Source organism: Hydra viridissima, unplaced genomic scaffold (genome assembly GCF_058129835.1).
Source record: "Hydra viridissima isolate aposymbiotic clone 2 unplaced genomic scaffold, HvirCarnegie_v1 scaffold_1, whole genome shotgun sequence".
In the NCBI taxonomy this organism is placed as follows: Eukaryota; Metazoa; Cnidaria; class Hydrozoa; order Anthoathecata; family Hydridae; genus Hydra; species Hydra viridissima.
In genome coordinates this window covers 19,422,097-19,443,057 of record NW_028324300.1, presented here as the reverse complement: position 1 = coordinate 19,443,057, position 20,961 = coordinate 19,422,097, and the positions used below count along the sequence as shown (strand labels likewise).

The window sequence follows — 20,961 nt, the reverse complement described above, 5'->3', positions numbered from 1 at the left end:
TACTCTTATATAAATTTATATTTCTTTATTTTACCAAATCAATACTTTATAGTACTTCTTTAAAAATTTATTTGTTGAATATCAAAATGTCTGCTGGCACATAATTAAGCAAAATTAATTATGTGCCAGCATAATTATTTTTTTTTTATTATGCTGGTCACTGTTCCAAAAAAAGGCTTCCCACCCGAACCTTCTGACCCAGAGAAACCCTCTTGAGGGATGATAGTATGTACCTAGAGGATCAAAAAATATTTAACTCAAAATCACTGATTGGCGTCCGAGAGAGAAAATTGCATTTAAAGTTTATGCTATAAATGAATAGGTTCAAAGAAAATAAAATCAGTTGTATTAAAAAAAACTTCTGTATTAAGTCAAAGTAACTCTACATACATAAAAAACAATGCAATTAAATTCACTGTCAAGAAAAAAAATGAAAAATCTTTTAAAATTTTTTTTCTGGAGTTAAGCGAACAAACCCTTCGGAGTTTTGTAGCGCAACACAAACCTAAAAGTTGCGTAAAATTCTGGGAAAAGACATGTATATGTTTGTTTACATTTGTGTTTTTTAGATTTGTGTTTATTTAAAACAAAAAATATAGTTTTGCATGACAAAATGCCTAATAGGGCAAAGACTCATGAAGAAAACCGAAAATGTGTCTGCTTTCTATGTTTCAAAAAGGCTTCTAGAGCACTGACTGACAATATGAAACACAGATCACAGGTTATTTTACAGAAACAGATTGATTTTCAAGACCCAAGAGTCCCTCTTGGTGTATGTGAGACCTGTAGATCATCACTTAGAAGATGTGATGAAGGTCAGAAGGTCACTTTGCCAGAACTTCACAACTTTAATTCAATCAGGCTAAAAACACTGACCAGAACTTCAACCTGTGATTGCAAGATTTGCTCAACTGCAAGACTATCTGGAAAAACTAAGCCTACTTTTCTTGGAAACTCATCCAACCCAGGACCAGCCAAGGTTACAAAAGCTCAAAATACTGTAGTGAAAAGATGTGGAAAATGCTTTTCAGTCATTGGCTGTGGTTTTGCTCATGTATGTACATAGAGTACTCTACACAAGAACTTGGTTGAAGTCACATCAAAGGACAGACTTGCAGCAAATTAAAAAAAAAAATTCTTGTGTGGATTACCATATCCCCTCGTGGAATCTCGAAACCATTTATTGCTCCTGCGAGACTGGCAATTAACCAAACAGTGTACAAAAATGATTGCATCATCAAACGATTGATTCCTTTTATCAACAAACATCACAGTGATGGTAATTATGTATTCTGGCCTGACTTGACCGCTTCACATTATGCTAGAAGTGTGACCAATTACCTCAATGAGAAAAATATCCGTTATGTAACAAAATTTGATAATCCAGCATGTGTCCCAGAATTACGACCAATTGAAGATTTCTGGTCAATCCTTAAAGGCTACGTGTATGAAAACGATTGGGAAGCTGAAAGTGAAGATCAGCTGCAAAAAAAAATCCAATTTTGTTTAAAAAAAATTGATAAAAATCTTGTACAAGGCATGTGTGAACATGTATACAAAAAAGTTGATGCCGTACGTTGTAATGGCGAAAAATCATTATTGCAGTCCCGAAAATAAAAAAATAATATATTGTTTAATATTCTGTACAATATTTTTTGATCATTATACTTTTAGTTGTACTATTACTGTCTGTGTTTATTTTGTGCCAAATTTTTGTCACCAGGGGTTATCAGTCTCCTTGATGATTCTCTCCTTATTGACCTTATCCCTCCAAATTTCAATGCTGTTGTAGAGTCATGCTCTGGCAATGAACTTGACAAAGACTATTCTGAAAAAATCCAAGCTTTCAAGGAATCCTACATTGCTCTCAATGGGCCATCTGTAACACTGAAAGTTCACACAGTTTTTCACCACATTCAACATTTCATCAACAGAAGGAAATGCTCTCTAGGCATCTTCAGTGAACAAGGGACAGAGGCACTAGATAATGAGTTTAAGCTCAATTGGCAAAGATTCAAACATTTTCCTGGTCATCCTCAATATGCAGAGCACTTGACCAACTGTCTGGTTGATCTTAACAGCAAGCACATGTGAAGAATGAAAACTTAGAATTAAATTCAGAATTTGTGATCAATTTTTAAGCTTGTCAAAGAAAGAAAAGTAGTATTTTCTCATCTTATTTTTAGAACTTTATCACCTTTTCAATCTTTTGTGATTGTTTGATAAGTTTATGTTAGAAAACATATTTTTGAATAATAAAAATTAATAAATTCCTTTCAAAGGTTCTTCAAATTTTAGGCATAAATTTAAAATGCAATTTTCTCTCTCGGATGCCAAAAGGTGATTTTGAGTTTAACTCCGAAGGGTTTGTTCGCTTAACTCCAGAAAAAAAACTTTAAAAGATTTTTCGTTTTTTTTTCTTGACAGTGAATTTAATTGCATTGTTTTTTATGTATGTAGAGTTACTTTGACTTAATACAGAAGTTTTTTTTAATACAACTGATTTTATTTTCTTTGAACCTATTCATTTATAGCATAAACTTTAAATGCAATTTTCTCTCTCGGACGCCAATCAGTGATTTTGAGTTAAATATTTTTTGATCCTCTAGGTATATACTATCATCCCTCAAGAGGGTTTCTCTGGGTCAGAAGGTTTGGGTGGGAAGCCTTTTTTTTGGAACAGTGTGGTACATATTGCTTGTAATTAATCCATATCTAAATTACTTTAATCAAACTTAATATATTTAAAAAAATTAAAAACTTGTATAAAATAAAAATTACCTAAAAATAAAACTTCTGCCAGTTAATTAAATAAATAGCTGACAAAAGTAAAGTTTCATCATAAAAGCTCTCAACTTAAAAATCTCTAATAAAAATATTACAAATAATTTTATTAAAGATTTCAAGTTGAAAGTTTTTGGAAAAAAACTTTTCAATTTAAAGAGTAAATCCTTAAATGTAAAAATATATATAAAAAAAAACTTTGTCTACAAAAGTTCAACAATATGACTGCTTCTAGAGTAAAATGACGAGAACTGGTAAAATGAAAACATTTTAGTTTTACAAATGAAATCATTAAAAATATTCCATTACAACATGAAAATGCTGAAATTCTGTTGCTACAACAAATATTGAACTTTAAGTTGAATCAGAGAGACAAAAAGGAGATTTGAAATGTTCAAAATATTGCAAAGTTGTAAAAGTTCCTCTTGAAAATGCTTTGTTAACAGTAATCTTATTTTAGTTTGTTTCAACCTTTCAATTGAACTATGATGAGAACAAGTAACAGTAAGCCTTGAAAGATGAAGTTTCACTGTATTTAATAAAGAAATAGAAAAGTTATTTACAAGAAGTACTTCCAAAGAAAACCAATTTGTGTTTGTAACTATAACTATTATGAAAAAAAGCTTCAGACCTGTTTATAACAATTCAAAACAGTACAAATAGAATTTTAGTCAAAAAGCTTAATTATAAAAGATAAATCCTTTATGAAAAAAACAACAGCATTTAACTTTAAATATAAAACTCCAAGAGATCTAAACGTGATTAGAGATAAAGTGAAATGATAAGTTTTTACATTAAAAAAATATTACACAAAAATAAACACAAAATTAATGTTAGTTCAACAATTAATAACAACTGCATTTAATATTCTGTAAATGATGAGAAAAAGGCAAAAAAATGCATATTGACAAAAAACATATATCGGAAAAAATTACCTGCTTTGAATTTAGAAGAAGGCTTCACTTGTGTTGCTTTCTTATATTCATATGATATATCTAATAAGAATATTTGTTAAAAGTAAAACTTATAAATCATTATTTAAACTTCATTCACATAAAAAAACAAACCCAATACTAGAAAAAAACCTACTATAAACCTTGAACTATTCATCATATCACTGATGCCCAATTAAAGTAAATTAATGCAAGAGATGAAAACAAAAACTAATTCATAATATTTTTACATTAATGTAAAATTACACAAAAATGAACACAAAATGAACATGTTAGTTCAGCAATGAGTAACAGCTCCATTTGATACTATTAGCTTAATCTTAGATATGGTAAGACTAAAGTACTTTTATTTCTAACAGCCTACAAACCACCTTCATTTAAATCAATTTTAGGAACCATATACGAATCAATTAATATGTAATAAATTCATGTAAAATTTTAAAGAACATGAAAGATTTTAAAACATACTCTAAACAACTACTGCATTATAAGAATACTATAATTCAACATACTTAGGCGACAAACTTTGTGATTGAAAATCATCCTGTGATCACTAAGTTAACAAACCTTCCAAACAGATTTTATTTGAATAAATTTAATATCTTTATATGAAGATTTATTTGAATAAATTAAAAAACTTTACTCGTTTAGATTTTCACAAAATATATTTAAGGAAATTCTACTAATAAAACAAATTTGAAAGGCTCCTTCTTTCAATGGAACCTTAATCACCTGTTAAATTACAAATGAAAAAAATATAATACAATAATAATAAAATTTTTTTTAAAAATAATAATAACAACAAAAATGATAAAAAGAAAATAATAGTAAGAGTATGATAGTAATAATAGTAATAATAAAAATAAAAAGAATAAAAATAATAGTAATAATACTAATAAAAATAGAAATAATAATATGATTAATAATGTTAACAACAACAAAAATAATAATGACAATATATATAACAACAATAATTAAAATAATATTAATAATCAAAAATATAAAATATATAAAATATATAAAATATATAAAATATATAAAATATATAAAATATATAAAATATATAAAATATATAAAATATATAAAATATATATAACATATAATATATATAAAAATATAAAACTAATAAAAGTACTAATACTATAAATAGTAGGAATAATAATAACAATGATAATAAAAATAATAGTGATAATAATAGTAAAAATAAAAACAAAATAATCAATAATAATGATGATGAAAAAAATAATAGTTATAATAATAAAAAGAATAACAAAAAATAGTAATAAGATTAATATTAATATTAATAATAACAATAACGATAACAATAAAAATGATAATAATACCAAAATAATAACAATAAAAATAAAAAATTATTAACAATAATAATAGAAATAATAACAAAATGATAAAGAAAATATTAATAAAATGAATAGTAACAAAAATAACAGTAATAATGATAATAGAATTAGTAATATAAGTAACAAACATAATAATAATACAGTGGGTTTCAAAATTATAAGGTCTTTTAACTTTTTTTGATGGATACTTAATCATTTTTTAACTATTTTTTTAAATGATAAGCATTTAAAAAATTTTTTTAGTTTCTAAGTTAGTTTATAAATTAGCTTTCTAATGATAAAACACGTATCGGTCCTCTTTCTCCTTTCTGAGGAATTGAATGGTAAATTAAAGCAACCCTGTTAACTACTTACTAAAAAAAGTGTAAAAAATATAAGGTCAGTTAATTAAAATTTAATAACTCTTAAACTTATTATACAGGAATCCTGAGAATTTGTACTCACTTTGACCAATATAAATTAAAAACAAATTAAAAAAAAGTCAATTTCTAACTAGCTTTTCAAGAGATATTTCAATTGGTAAATTCTTGGCACACCAGAAGCAGAAAAATGGTCAGAAATCAGTATTACAAGAAGTCAAATGTTAAATAGTCAGTCTATCCAAAGATAAGTTAAAAAGTCAACAAGAAATAGCAAGATTATGCTGTGTTTCACTATGCTGTGTCTAAGTAATGCTGAAAAACTACAAATTTTCAAATGACATAAATGATTCACAAAGATTTGGCAGGCTGTCAAAACTTAATTATAGGGATTAAAGCTTATTGTATCATAGGGTAAGGGAAGACCCTTAAATTAGCCACCGAGAACTGTCAGCTAAGTTTAGTAATAAGGCAAATTTCATAGTATTAGTTATTGCACAGTTAGGTGTCTTAATAAAAAAAAGTATTGATTGGTATGTTGCTGTAATTGAAACTTGCACTTGTTGCATTGTGCAATCAAAACTTGCACTTGAAAAAATTTGGAATGAAATTCTAAATTTGGAATGAAATTCTCAATCAATACTTTTTTTATGAAAGCATCTGATTGAATTTATGCCAAAGCATATTTGAACCTGTGTAAAAGCATGTGGGGATCATGTAAAATACTAAATTAAAGTGTAACCTTACATTTTTGACACATTTTTTTAATTATAGTTTTTTGACCTGATTCTCTTTCTTGATTGTTTTTGCTACCAAAATGATGATTTTTAAAAATTTTATTTATTTTGGTTATACAATGTATTCCAAACAAAAAGTTTTTAAAAAATCACTCTTCCTTTTCTTTTATCTTTCTTAAAAGGTATAGAAATATGTTAAGTAATAATAATAACAATAATAATAACAATAATAATAATAATAACAATAATAATAATAATAATAACAATAATAATAATAATAATATTAATAACAATAATAATAATAAAAATAATAACAATAATAATAATAATAATAATAACAATAATAATAACAACAATAATAACAATAACAACAATAATAATAACAATAATAATAATGATAATAATAATAATAATAATAATAATAATAATAATAATAATAATAATAATAATAATAATAATAATAATAATAATAATAATAATAAAAATAATAATAAAAATAATAATAAAAATAACAAATAGTAATTATAATAATAATGATAACAACCTAAAGGATGGACCAAAAGCACAATTTTTATGAGACATTTTGCTGCTGTTATCAAGACCTCTAAAAATAATCCCCGTTTATTTTTGCTTAGCAGTCATCATAGCCACAAGACACTTGAGGTAGTTAATATTGCTAGTGAATATGGCCTAACTGTTATCACACTGCCTCTTCTCTATGATTATATACTTCAGCCACTAGACCCTACTTTTTTCAAATCTCTTAACTTTAATTATAACAAGGCAAAAAACTGGATAACAACCCTGAATGCAAAATATTTTTTTTTGAAGTTGCAACTATATTTAAATCTGCAAGATTGATACATAAATTAAAGCTTTAAGCTTCTTTTTGAGTTTTAAAAAATGACAAAAAAGAATATAATGGGTGATGCGGAAGTTATCGGACAAATCCTAATTTCATTATTTGAGCATAATAATTATTGTGGTTTTATGCGTAGGCATAAACGTTCTATAAAATATAAACTTTATTATTTGAAACACAATTATTTAAAATGAGGTTAAATGCAGCTGAACAAGAATCTTTTCGAAAGCAACTAAAAATGTTTTTTGTAAATAAACTTAATATAAAAAAAAAAAAAATCGTAAATCATTTTGAAAAAGAAGGATTTGCTCGAAGTACAATATATGATAACCTAAAAAGACTTGAAACTATTCAATCATTTTCTGATAGAAAGCACCCTGGTCGTCCGACATCCTGGACTAGAGAAAAGAAAGCCGAATTAACGAGACTTGTCAACAATCAAAAAGGGGTCAGTCAGAGAAAAATAGGTATTAAATTCAGTGTAAATCAATCGACAATTGGTCATCAATAAAAAAAATGAATATTAAATTTAGAAAATGTGAAGACTCCAAAATACACTATAGAACAACAAATAAAGGCAAAGAAAAGAAGCAGGAAACTAGTTAACCAACTCTATAACACAAAATCGCTTCTAGTCATCGATGACGAAAAATACTTTTGTTTTTCAGGGGACAACATGCCTGGAAATTCTGGATACTACACAAACAACAAAAAGACATGCCCAGAAAGTGTTCGTTTTATAGGAAAAGAGAAATTTCCAAAAAAATTATTAATGTGGATAGCCATATCTGACCGTGGTATGTCCGAGCCATTGTTTCGCACTTCCAATGCTATAGCGATCAATTCATCAATCTATATTAATGAATGTTTAGAAAAACGACTTCTTCCATTTATTCACAAGTATCATGGAGACTTTAACTATTTATTTTGGCCAGATTTAGCAAGTTCTCATTATTCTAAAGATTCTCTAAATTGGATGGACCAATATGTCTATTACGTTGATAAAGAATCCAATCCCCCAAATGTGCCTCAAGCACAACCAATTGAAAATTTTTGGGGACATTTGGCACAGAAGGTTTACGAGGGAGATTGGCAAGCTTCAACAGAGCAAGTTTTGATTGATCGCATTAAACTAAAACTACAAGAAATTGATTTAAACTTTTTACAGTCGCATATGAAAGGCGTCAGAGCAAAATTGAGATCAATTGCAGATGGTGGTGTTTTTTCATATAAAAAATAATATATTTTTATTAAAAGATAAATGCTTTATTTAAAAAAAATATAATAGTAGTTTGTTTTTTTATTTATAAATAAGCTATTGACGTTTTTATTTTGTCCGATAACTTCTGCATCACCCATTATATATATAAAAAGATTGTTTGAAGATTTTTGAATCTCTACATTAATAAAATATGCATGAGCAGATTTCAAAAAGAACAACATCTAATACATGGATGCCATAAATCAATAGAAATTATTGCCTAACAGCTTACACTTGAATGACATCTTTTCATGAAAACTATTTTTAAAAACATGTATTTGGACTATTTTACTTTTGTTTTTTAGGTTGCTTAGCTATAAGATTATATCGTAATATTTTAACAGAATTTATAAACCAAAAAAAATCAAAATATTGCATTTCTTAAAATGATGTGGTACTTGTATTTGCACTTTTACTTAACCCTTTAAGATAATTTTGCTGAGTCAGCATTTTAGTGACAGCAGGATAAACCACAGCAACTTTGACCTTTAGTATCTCAGAACATTTAAGGTAAATTTTCTAAAACTTGGTTCTCCTGCAAATTTTTTCTCAAGGGATTCAAAAAAGACAATCTAAAGGCTTTATGTACAGTAGAAATGCTTTGCTTACCCACTTTTATTCAAAAATATTCACTAAAAACTATGAATTTTTGAACAAAAATGACTTGTATAGTAAAACTCTATTTAAAAAAAAAAATTGTCCTTAATTTTTCTTATCATTAGTTAATCAAAATGTACTTTCAAAAATCAGAAGTATAACTTTAAATACATAAATTTTAAGACAAAAACCTAAAATTTTCAGGTAAAGACAAGTTTTAAATTTGAACTTCTTCATATTTTATTGATTGGCGTATTTATTGTGCTCTTCAAAAGTAAAAAGAAACAAAAGCTTTAAAAAAAATAACAAAGCACATTTTACTTCTGCCCATTTCCCTTAAAATAACATTAAGAAGTATGGGTAATTTGTTTTTGGTAATTTTTATTATAGCTATTAGGCCGGGTGAATAAAAACGAGCAATTGCTTTTATTCAGTAATTGGTCAGCTTTACGTGAATTAAAACTTCAGCAGTTTTCCTCATATTTTTATTCACGTAAAGGTAAGCAATTTACTCAGTTATTGCTCAATTTTACGTGAATAAAAACTTAAGAAAAGTTGTTGAGGTTTCTATTCACGTAAAGCTGACCAATTACTGAGTAAAAGCAATTGCTCATTTTTATTCACCCGGCCTATTAAGTAATATATTGAATATGGAGAAATATTAAAACTAGAAAAACTCTCTGAATTCAATAGCACCAATTTTTCAAGGAAGCAAGTTTTAATTAAATTTAAAGATGTTATGTGTCAGAAGTAAGAAGAAATATTGTAATGAGCAGATTTAAAAGAAGAATATGGTTCAATAAGCATGAAAAATTCTAAAGCAAGTATTTTAAGAGAAAGATAAAATTGGTTATGTTATTAGTTTATTAATAGTTATTAGACTCAGTGAAATAAATGCATGTTGTTAGAGTAATATTTAGTTAAAAAAATAATTTTAATTTGTTTTTCAGGCAATTTAAAAGATTTTGCTTTGGCAAAACTGATAAAAGAAAAACATGAGTAATCCCTGGTCAAAAAAGATAATCTAAACTGATCTAGATAAATTAATGAGAGAAAAAAAAAAAAAAATCAGTTACAGAATCATACTATAAGGCGCAACTAATGCCAGAATCTAAAGAGAGTCATGGACACATAAAAAGATTTCTTTCAAGGGTCTGAGTCTTATTAGAGCTGCACCAGAAGTTAAAGAAGAATAAGGTATTTTATTATTACTAGGAAAAAAACTTGGAAACCATGTTTCACAAAAAGCATTAGAACTAGTAATTGACTTCTATCTAAGTGATAAGTTTTGAGACTTGGTTCAAAAAAGGCTGCTACTACTCAATCCTAATGAAATATAAATTGCATTTAAAAATTCAATCTGAAACCTAAGTGGTGCACTACAACTAATGCTTCTGCCGATCCAAATTATGTTTGCATCCACTACTAAAATACCACAACATAATACTGACCAAATAACGCTAGTATAGCAATCAGTACAACTCAATCATTGAATTTTTTACAGAATAAATAACTTTCCCACACTCATAGTACAGCTTAAACTCAAAGTAGCTACTTGAAAAACTGTAAAGAAAATCTGAAGCAAAAAGAATGCCTAATGTTGATGAAGTTTCTCAACATGATGTCCAGGATAGGATCAAAAGAATTACTGGAGCAAAATTTAATGCTCACTTTACCCATTTATTCTTTATTTTAAAGAGGAAGAATTCCTCAGACAAAAATCTTTTTGGCTACAAAATTCAAGATGATATAATTAGATATATTAAAGATTATATACCTAATATATTAGGTGTTAAGTATTACTTAAATGGCTGTGTAACACAACTTAAAAATTTTAAAAACTTTATCAATCTTTGCCATTCAATGCTAATCAGCAATTTTTTGCTACCAACCATGGTAAATACCCTTGTAATTGGTGGGACTGTTAAATGATTATTCACTCAAGAAAGTTTGAAACAAATAAGTAATGGGCAGATTACGGATTTTAAGATAATAAACTCCTTTTGTAAAGACAAAAAAATAAATAGCATCTATTTTGACCTATTTTAAAAAGTGGAGATTTGCCAAATTTGAGCACAATTTTTAAAATGTAACTACAATTACAACATTTTTAATATGGTTTTAACATCAGTAGCTCGTCAAAGCATTTTAATTACAAATAATTTGATACTTTTTACTTTTTATTTTTAATGTTTTACAATATCAAAATCTTATGAACTTTTATGAGGATTCCCTTAAACATTATAATTTAAACATTTAATAAGTCATTACTATAAAAATATGATAAAAAGATGTTAAACTTATGCCAATGTTTCAAATATCAGAAATATCATTAAAACATTAAGTGTATATTTTTTTATAACTTCTATCACTTAGAAAATTAAAACAATAAAACCTGTTAAAACAAAAACTTTATGCATCAAAAAATGATTGATTTAAATAAAGTTGCTATGCATAAAATTTTGGTTGGCATAATAATGTAGTGTTACAAAATATATTATGATCTTGTACATTCAGATTTGACATAATCATTTAATTTTGACAAGTTACAAGTACAACAATGCATGTCAGAATGTTAACCTTATCAGTGGTGGAACATTGACATATGAGATAATTGAATTATGGGATCCCTTACAATTGATTTAATTAGATTGAATGGGAATCATTAACTTATGAAACAATCAGAATTGCTAAAGCTACCCTTGGTTATTTTATAATTGATTAGTTTGGATAGGAATCATAGAAATTAATAAACAATCAAAAAATTATTGAAAAAAATTGAATATAGGGAAATGAATCCAAAAAAATGAGTGACAAAAATTTCACCAACAAGAATGTTTTGTTGATGGGATTTTATGTTTAAAATTTTTAAACATTAAAAAAAATGCATATTGCCAAACAACTTTTACAAAGCTTACATTAACTTACCTGCTTTTGCTGTAATGGATGGCTTCAGAGGATTTTGTGTCTCAAATGATATATCTATAAAATATGTAAAATGATATATCTATAATTTATGTATAAAAAATAAGCAAAACACTTAAATATCCAAATGTTTGTATAAAGAATTACTTTAACTTCCTGTTAAAAAAAAGAGAAAAAAAAAAGAAAAAAAAAAGAAAATAGAAAACAAAACAACATTTTATAAATCATTTTACTGTAATTGTGAACTCCAGTGAAACAGGATTTTTTAAAAAAAAAAGTTATTTAATACATATTTAAAAAAAGTTTGTAACAAAAGAGTTTGTACCAAACAACTTTTCCATCAAACTTATCAAATCTCTTCTATTTATCTGGCATATTACTTTAGATAATGCATTTAATGAAGGAAATATTTGCTGCCTCCACAAACATAGCATTTTGTGTGCCTTTTCTTCCATCTCATTATATTCAGCATCAATTGCATCAAGGTCATTATCATTAACTAATAAAAAACGTCCTAATTTCAACAGCAATTCTGAATCTTGGAGAGCTTTGTCTAAAAAAATCAATCATAATAAAAGTAATATAAACAGCAGTATATATATATATATATATATATATATATATATATATATATATATATATATATATATATATATATATATATATATATATGTATGTATGTATGTATGTATGTATGTATGTATGTATGTATGTATGTATGTATGTATGTATGTATGTATGTATGTATGTATGTATGTATGTATGTGTATGTATGTATGTATGTATGTATGTATGTATGTATGTATGTATGTATGCATGTATAATATATATGCATGCATATACAGATAGAAATTAATTGATGTAAATAAGAGAGAATTATTTTCAAAAGATTATTGAAGAACTAGAGGATAAACTTTAAAAAAATTCAGTTCATTTTATTTCAGGTTGGTTGCATCTTCAATGGACTTTTTTTGTTAGGAATTTATTTATATGGTACCTTTACATGTATGATACTGAATAATGACAGTGCTCTATTCTCTAACCTTACATTTGATCATTTTATAGGTAAATGTTAGAAAAAAAACTACCAATATTTGTTAAAAACAAAGATTGTGAAACCTGAAAACTAAAACAAGTGTTGTAATTATTTAGTCATAAAAAATGACTTTTTTAAAATAAGAAATTAAAACCTTTAAGCATTTTTCATACCTTTAATTTCCAAAGAACTTTCTGATGACATTTTAAGGTCAGTAACATTGAGTGAATTATTACTTTCTTGAGTGTCTACAATGCTTAGTTCATCAAATTCTTTGACTGGAGTGTTACCCATTAAACCTAGTGTGTCAAAAGTAAGTACGTTCTGTTAAATAATATAATTTTAATATGTTTTTAAATGACTTTCTACATGACTTTAATAAATACATTGAATGGTTTTGTAAACTTGCATAAAATTTATTAAAGTATGGGACTGATTTTAATAATCCAAAAACTTTATTTGTTCTTCTATTATGATTACCAGGTCCTTCAAGTGCAAGAAAGCTGTTTTACTACAGCTCAAAACTTACAGTTGAGGACTTCATCCAACTTCAAGTAAACACAGGCTTGTCAAATGCAGGTATAAAGAATCAGGCAACATCTTTCAATCAAGCGGCAACCACCAAATTTGTTAAACCAGATTTTCAAGCCAAGTTTTGAGAGGTCAGCAAACATCTCTCAGACTACTTCACCCAAACAATACTGAGCATGATCAGTAGAGGTGACTTAGAGCTACTCAGCTATTGTGGTGTCTAGCGACAGCTGTTAGTTGCTGTTGCTGAAAATCTCTCAAAGAACTTTGAAAATGTCAAGCTTGTTCTCTCCCTCATTAAACTGGACAAGCTTTATTTTATCACATCATGTGACCCGAAGTTGGAAAACATTCTAACTGGTCTGGAGTTCCACTCCACCTCTCATCTATGCACATGGTGTAATGTTATCTCTCTGAATCTTGCCAAAGTTAGAATCCTGTGAACCTTGGGTTCTGCCAAATGCTTGTACAGAGAGTTCAAGGCTTCTGGTGGCAACATCAGAAAACCCAAGGTCTTCAAAACTGTTGTTCTTTAACCTCTGATTCCTGTCCCTGACAGCAAGCTTATCCTGGAAGTGATTCCTGCAATGGAACTTCATCTCCTTGGAGTTGTCAACTATATGTTCAAGACCCTTATGGAAGTGTGGCCAAAAGCCATGGAATGGCCCAAAACTCTTCACATTCAGATCCAGCCTTTTCATGGAGGTTACTTTGCATGAAATGGCTGCTACAAATTTCTGAAAAACGTAGACCTTCTTCAAAGGCTAGCTGAGTCAGATTTTACATTACAGGTCTTTGGCCTGATTAATTATTCCAAAAGTTAAGTGGTGTAATCACTGCCTGTTTTGTGATCTTTCTGGTTGAGGAATACGAGGAGAAAATTGCTTAGTTTCACCGCTCCTGCCTTTCCCTGCAACGCATCACCATCACTTTGAAAGTTTGTGCAGTGTTCTTTCATGTCAAGGACATTATTGCCATGAAAAAAATGCAGTGAACAAGCTCTCAAATCAATGCATCACAGCTTCCATAATCACTGGGAAATGTACAAAAGGAATAAAACCCATTCAGACTATGGAAAATGGCTTGTATTGTGTATGGTCAATTTCAAAAGCAAACACTTGTAGAACTAATTGTTCTTGAAAAGCACAGTCAACTTAGTACCTTCTGGATTTTCTTCTATACCTCTTTTTTCATTTGTGTAGTATTCCTGTGCATTATATATTATCTGTGGAATTCCATGCTCATCTATATCATTTTTAATGCTGCAAAACTGTAAAATTTTTCAAATGTCTTTTTCTGTGATATAAAAAATAAAAACTAAGAATTTTCAAATGCAACTTTTTTCTTGAACAAAATAGTTCATTTCAATTTTGTATGAGATGATCCAGTGGGACTGAACTAACATCCTGGACAGAGCATTTTTTTGGGAACAGCCAAAAGGTTTTACTCAATTCTAACCAAAAGTGAGCTACTTTTTGAAAATATTCATAAATATTTTATAGATTGTTGCTAGGAACTGTCCCATAAATGAACCAAAAGCTGTGTTTTCTGGTCTGCATATCAGTAATTCAGTTGTAAGTTGTTTAGTTTTAAATGAGAAACTGATTTTGTAAGCTTTTTTTCTTCTGAGGGAAATGTTTCGTGTTAAAAAATGTTTAATTGAGCAACCAATAACCAAATTCAATAATCTTAAAAAAATTAAATTTAATAAAAATCAAGCTTATTAATTTCAAGTCTTGTATGGGAAAATCTTAATTCTTAATTTATATGTATATGTATGTATATATATATATATATACATATATATATATATATATATATATATATATATATATATATATATATATATATATATATATATATATATATATATATATATATATATATATATATATATATATATGGAGAGAGAGAGAGACAAACACACTCATACAAAAACAAACAAAATATTTAGTATAAATATATTTAATAAAACTGGACATCTCATGTTGCTTGTATTTTCAACAATGTGACTTGGTCTATCATTTATAGATGGTTCTGAATATTGACTGTGCTCTGTTATTTAAATATATCTGTTCATTTTATAAGTATCGTAAGAAAAGTAATTAGCAATGTTAAAAAAATTATTAATATTTGTTAAAAATAAAAGATGGTTAAAACTGAAAACCTAAACTAAGTGTTAGAATTATTTTTTCAAAAAAACTGAAACTTTTTTTAATAATAAAAAAAATTCTTTAGAATTTCTCTTACTTTCATGATTCAAAGAATATGCTGGTGACATGTAGCATATTGTTGCTTTCTTGGATGTCAACAATGCCTTCTTCTCATCATCTGCATTGTTCTCGCCATTTGCTTTAGGACAACATGTGTTACCCATGGAATCTAATGTGCCAAAAGCAAAAATGTTTTACAAAATAATATACTTTAGTATACATTTTTTTAAATAGCTATAATAGGTATCACTTTAGTAAACAAAATGAATTATTTTATAAATATTTGAGGCACTCAAATTTTTTAAAATTCCTATTTGGAAAAACAAATTGTACAGACTATAAAAAAGAGGTTTGACTGAAAAGAGAAATTACAAGTCACAAGTCTCAAAAGCAGAAATTCCTTAACAATGATATAAATAATGTTCAACTTAAGTTGTTTAAATTATAATTATGTGAAAGACTAACACAACAAAATCTGCAATAAACTTGTAATGAAAAGGTGGCAAGTAGAATGGGGAATGAAGTTAAATGTAACAGATAATGTCTTTTGGTGATATTAAAACAAAACTTTGTATTAGATAGCTACTATTCTATACAAACTGTTATTTGCTACTTAATGTAATAAAAACAAGCAGAGAGTTTTTTTGTGAGGAAAATTCAATGAATAAAAAACAAATTTTCTTTTTAACACAGCATCAAAAATCATCAATCATGTAACTTAGAAATGACATGTTCAGAAAAATGGTTTTCATGAAAAACTCTCTCAAATCAAATGCTGTTTCTACTTAAATATTTTTATTGTTAAAATACCTGCATACATTTATGAACTATAATTTGAAAAATTTGAATATACAATTGGTTTGTTTCTTGTATTTTGTCATGTGGAATAGACAAATCAAGACTTTCCTCTAAATTAAAGAGAAGAAATTCAGTGGCAAATCAAGGTACCTAAGGAGACTAACACTTTAATGATTTTTAGCAATTAATTTACTACATCCACTTTAATTTAGGTGAATCACTTGTGAAAGTGATTGCTTCTAAATGTGTTATTACAATTACAGTAAGATCCCTAAAAAAACTCTATCTTTATTACATAAATCCCTTTTCAATTCCTAAAAACAACTCATCCCTAAAAAAAAACTGCTATGCATGTTTTTGATTTTTCCATTAACAATAAAGTACAAGTTTCTTCAAATTTTGTAATATAAATTTAAATTTTTCAAGTTTGTTAAAGTAGAACTCATTTAGAGTTTAAAACACCAATATAATGTTGTGTATCAAGTTTATTTTCATAAATCTTTTTTTTTTTTTCAAAAAAATAATTTTAATGGATTTTATCAAATAACACTTGTGTGATGAAACAAAATAATATAAAGTATGTGAAGAATCACTAATTTATTTCAGGAATCTTATAGTTCTCTATGTCTAAACATGTAATATAATTTAAATTCAATTTTGATTAAACAAATTAAGTAATCAATATTTATTCAATCAAAAAAAAAAAAAAGAAAGACAGATACAGAAGTTTGCACTTTATTCATTATTATCCAGAAATGACAGAGTGAAAAAGGATGAGAGTGAAGGCTATCATTTGAAAATTATGTTGATCTTGAAACTGAAAATTTTTTAGAAGAACTATTACAAATCTTTTAAAAACAAAAAGCATCAGTTTAATTGCATTTTTAGATTTTTCTACTAATTTGCTCTGAAGAATAAATGAGTATGCTTATTTCTGTCCTTGGTATGATGATATTCCAAATGTTACATTATTTTCACACAATTACAGTGTCATGTGCACTCAACACCCCACATATATTTTCAAGGTTTTAAAAAAGCTATGCAATAAGAAAAGAAGGAAAAGATAAAGGAAAAGTTTTAAATAGATAATCTTTTATAATTATGGTTCAGGAAACAATTTCAGAGTTCTAAGTGAGAACTTGCTGATGACATGTTAGGACCAGAAATATTGTGTAGTGTATTATTACTTTCTTGGGTGTCAACAATGCTTTATTCATCAATTGCTTTAACTGGAGAGTTAACCCATTGAAACAAGTGTGTCATAAGTGATAATTTTATGAAAAATAATTGAATTTTAATACATATATATTTTAAATGTCTTTATACATATGACTTAAGTAAATATATTGAATCATTATATAAATCTGCAACCTAGTTTTAAAACCTTTAGCTTTATATTATATCTTTTGACATAACAAAGTTTTTATTTTATTAGAAAACGTTTTTTAAGAGTGAACTTAGTTTTTATTTTCAAAGCATAAAGCAACTTTATGAAAACTTTTGTAAATATTATATGTAGACTTATATGAATATTTAATGTTGAGTTTTATAAATATTTTATGAGTCTTTAATATTTTATAAATTTTATGAATACTTTATGAGTTTTTTAAAATTTTATGACTTTCATAAGTACTTTATGATGACTTTTATAAATACTTTTTTAGATTTTTGTCAGGAACTGTCTTCTGAGTGAACTTAAAGCTGTGATGTTTTCTGGTCTGCATACCAGTAAATCAGTTTTAAGTTATTCAAGTTTAAATGACAAATTCGTTTGGTGAACCTTTTTCCTTCTAAATGTTCAAAGTTTTAAAAAAGATTAAATATCCAACGAGTAATAATATTCGTTAAATAATCAGAAAAAAATTAATAAAAAAAAAAAAACAAGCTTTATAAAGTGAAGTCGATATGGGAAAACCTTTTTCATGTCAGTAAACTTCCAGTCAGCAAAAAGCAATATTTGTTAAAACTAGATCCTTACCTAATCGACAATTTATCTTTCTCAAGTAAAGGAATGAAAAGAGTCCGAAGTCTTATACACTGCACAAACAAAATCATCTATTCATATTTTGAATACTCCCAAAATGTGGTCATGTGATACTAAAGTGAGAGACTGGATGGCGCACACTTGATTACTTTAAGCGAAACTGCGATTTAACTGTCTGGCTCACGGTCGTTCAGAGGTGACAAGTTATTTTACGCAAGCGCAGTAGTAACTTTAAAAAAGTAAAATTTTAATAATGACTACGGTCCGTAGCAACGAATTTTTTTATTTAGTTGACTGATTATTTATAAGTTTTTCCATATAAATCAACATTTTAAACTCTTACTAAAACTAAAATCATAATAAGCATATCTCAGTTGCATAAGAAAATGATTCAAATAAGATAAAGATTATATCAAAAAGTTTAAAGTTGCGCTTTTCTAAGTAAATTAACATTCTTGAATATGCTGATTTGTTTACACTTTTAAAAGCATATTATCTAATTTTCTGAGCGTAGAAATTAAGTAATTTCTTTTTTAAAATTCAGATGAGTTTTTATAGTATTTAATACTTTTATCAGATCTTAGCACTCAATTTTTTCTTCTTGTAAATAAACATACAAACACACACACACACACACACACACACACACACACACACACACACACACACACACACACACACACACACACACACACACACACACACAGATATATATATATATATATATATATATATATATATATATATATATATATATATATATATATATATATATATATATATATATATATATATATATATATGTATATACATATATATATATGTACACACATAAATACATACATTACATACATACATACATACATACATACATACATACATACATACATACATACATACATACATACATACATACATACATACATACATACATACATATATTTTTTCTTTTACATTTTGATATTTTTTACCTTCTGAATTGGGTTTGATTGCTATTTGTTTGCTTAGGCAAACCAATAGCAAGATTTGTTTAGTTTTTCAGGTGTTTTTTTTAAATTTTAATTACTTCTCTTCTCACTCCTTACTCTTACAGGTTTATTTACTTTTGTTTTGTATTCATAATTGGTCTCTTTATTCTTTGTTATTACAATAAAAATTTGTGTGCTATTTTAGGATCAAGGACATATATTGATGCAATGTTTTCAGCTGTTTGGCAACTTTTTACTGATCAATTTAAAAGATTTAATTTTTTAAAAATTAGCTTGAGTTACAATTTTGGTCAATTTAGATTAAAAATGTGCTCTAAACAGAGTGGTTAGTTTTTTCTTTAATACTTTCAACATTTTTCACTGAATTATGTGATTAGCCTTTTTTTTATTTTTTTTTTATTGTTTGACATGATACCAGAACTTTCATTATATTTTTAAAATACAAAAATGTTTTTCAATTATTTCAAAAATATATTTGTATATATAAACATGATAAAATGAGTTTATCTTTTAATACAAGAAATATAAGCCAAAATTTTATCTATTACCCATTTATATATATATATATATATATATATATATATATATATATATATATATATATATATATATATATATATATATATGAGTGAACCGGTGAAAAGTTGCCAAACAGCTGATGAAACATTGCATCAATACATAGAAGTTGTTCATGAATATGAAGCAAAAGGAAGGGCAGATCGCAAAAAAACCTGGAAGAGTAAGGAGTTTCCTGCTATTGGTTTGTTTAAGCCTCTTCTTAAGCAAACAAATTATCAATTCATCAAAATATATACTAACATTAATAGCAATGAGAAGATAAATAATATCAAACTGCAACAAAAAACTTTTTTTTCATGAATTGGTTTTGACAAGGCTATGTGGGTGTGTTTCCCTCGTCAGTTATGCCTTTGCCACAGCAATCTTGGTTTCTAGTTTGGTAATGTAGAGACAGTTATTGAGAATATAACTACATCTAATTAGATAATACAGCTGTTTTATTGACAATAAATGCTTATTAAAAGCCTTAGTTAAAATTAGAAATGTTGTTGTTGAATAAATGATGATGAAGATGATGATGATGATGATGATGATGATGATGATGATGATGATGATGATGATGATGATGATGATGATGATGATGATGAAGATGATGATGATGATGAAGATGATGATGATGATGATGATGATGATGATGATGATGATGATGATGATGATGATGATGATGATGATGATGATGATGATGATGATGATGATGATGATGATGATGATGATGATGATGATGATGATGATGATGATGATGATGATGATGATGATGAAGAAACCAAATTAGATGCAAATGAGAATATTGATGATGATAACGATGGGGCTGATTGTGGTAATATTAATGATTTATCAAGGCAGATGCACTTATGATTAATATCTAAATCATATTCTTTGATTGAATTAAACTTTTTTTTACATATACATGCAACAGTCAACATAATTAAAAGAGAATTTGTTTTAATACTGAAAATCAAATCTTCAGGTAAAATAAGCTGTTTATATTTTGGACA

The 20,961-nt window shown here is 26.8% G+C and overlaps 2 protein-coding genes across 3 annotated transcripts in view; one reads left to right on the top strand and one right to left on the bottom strand.

Annotated features, from left to right (window-relative positions):
* Window positions 1–18,589, bottom strand: part of LOC149893769 (uncharacterized) — a 41,997-nt gene extending 23,408 nt beyond the window's left edge. For both annotated transcript variants that reach the window (XM_090076383.1, XM_090076382.1), the window contains exons 1-6: window positions 18,393–18,589; window positions 15,654–15,785; window positions 13,046–13,171; window positions 12,162–12,389; window positions 11,840–11,893; window positions 3,720–3,779 (exon numbers count right to left, since the gene is read on the bottom strand). In XM_090076383.1, coding sequence (XP_089932509.1) covers window positions 3,720–3,779; window positions 11,840–11,893; window positions 12,162–12,389; window positions 13,046–13,171; window positions 15,654–15,780 — 595 coding nt within the window. In that variant the 5' untranslated portion in view covers window positions 15,781–15,785; window positions 18,393–18,589. The remainder of the gene's footprint in view (window positions 1–3,719; window positions 3,780–11,839; window positions 11,894–12,161; window positions 12,390–13,045; window positions 13,172–15,653; window positions 15,786–18,392) is intronic.
* LOC149893764 (ATP-dependent DNA helicase PIF1-like) overlaps window positions 1–20,961 on the top strand; it is a 265,925-nt gene that overhangs the window by 8,586 nt on the left and 236,378 nt on the right. The gene's annotated exons all lie outside the window — the stretch shown is intronic.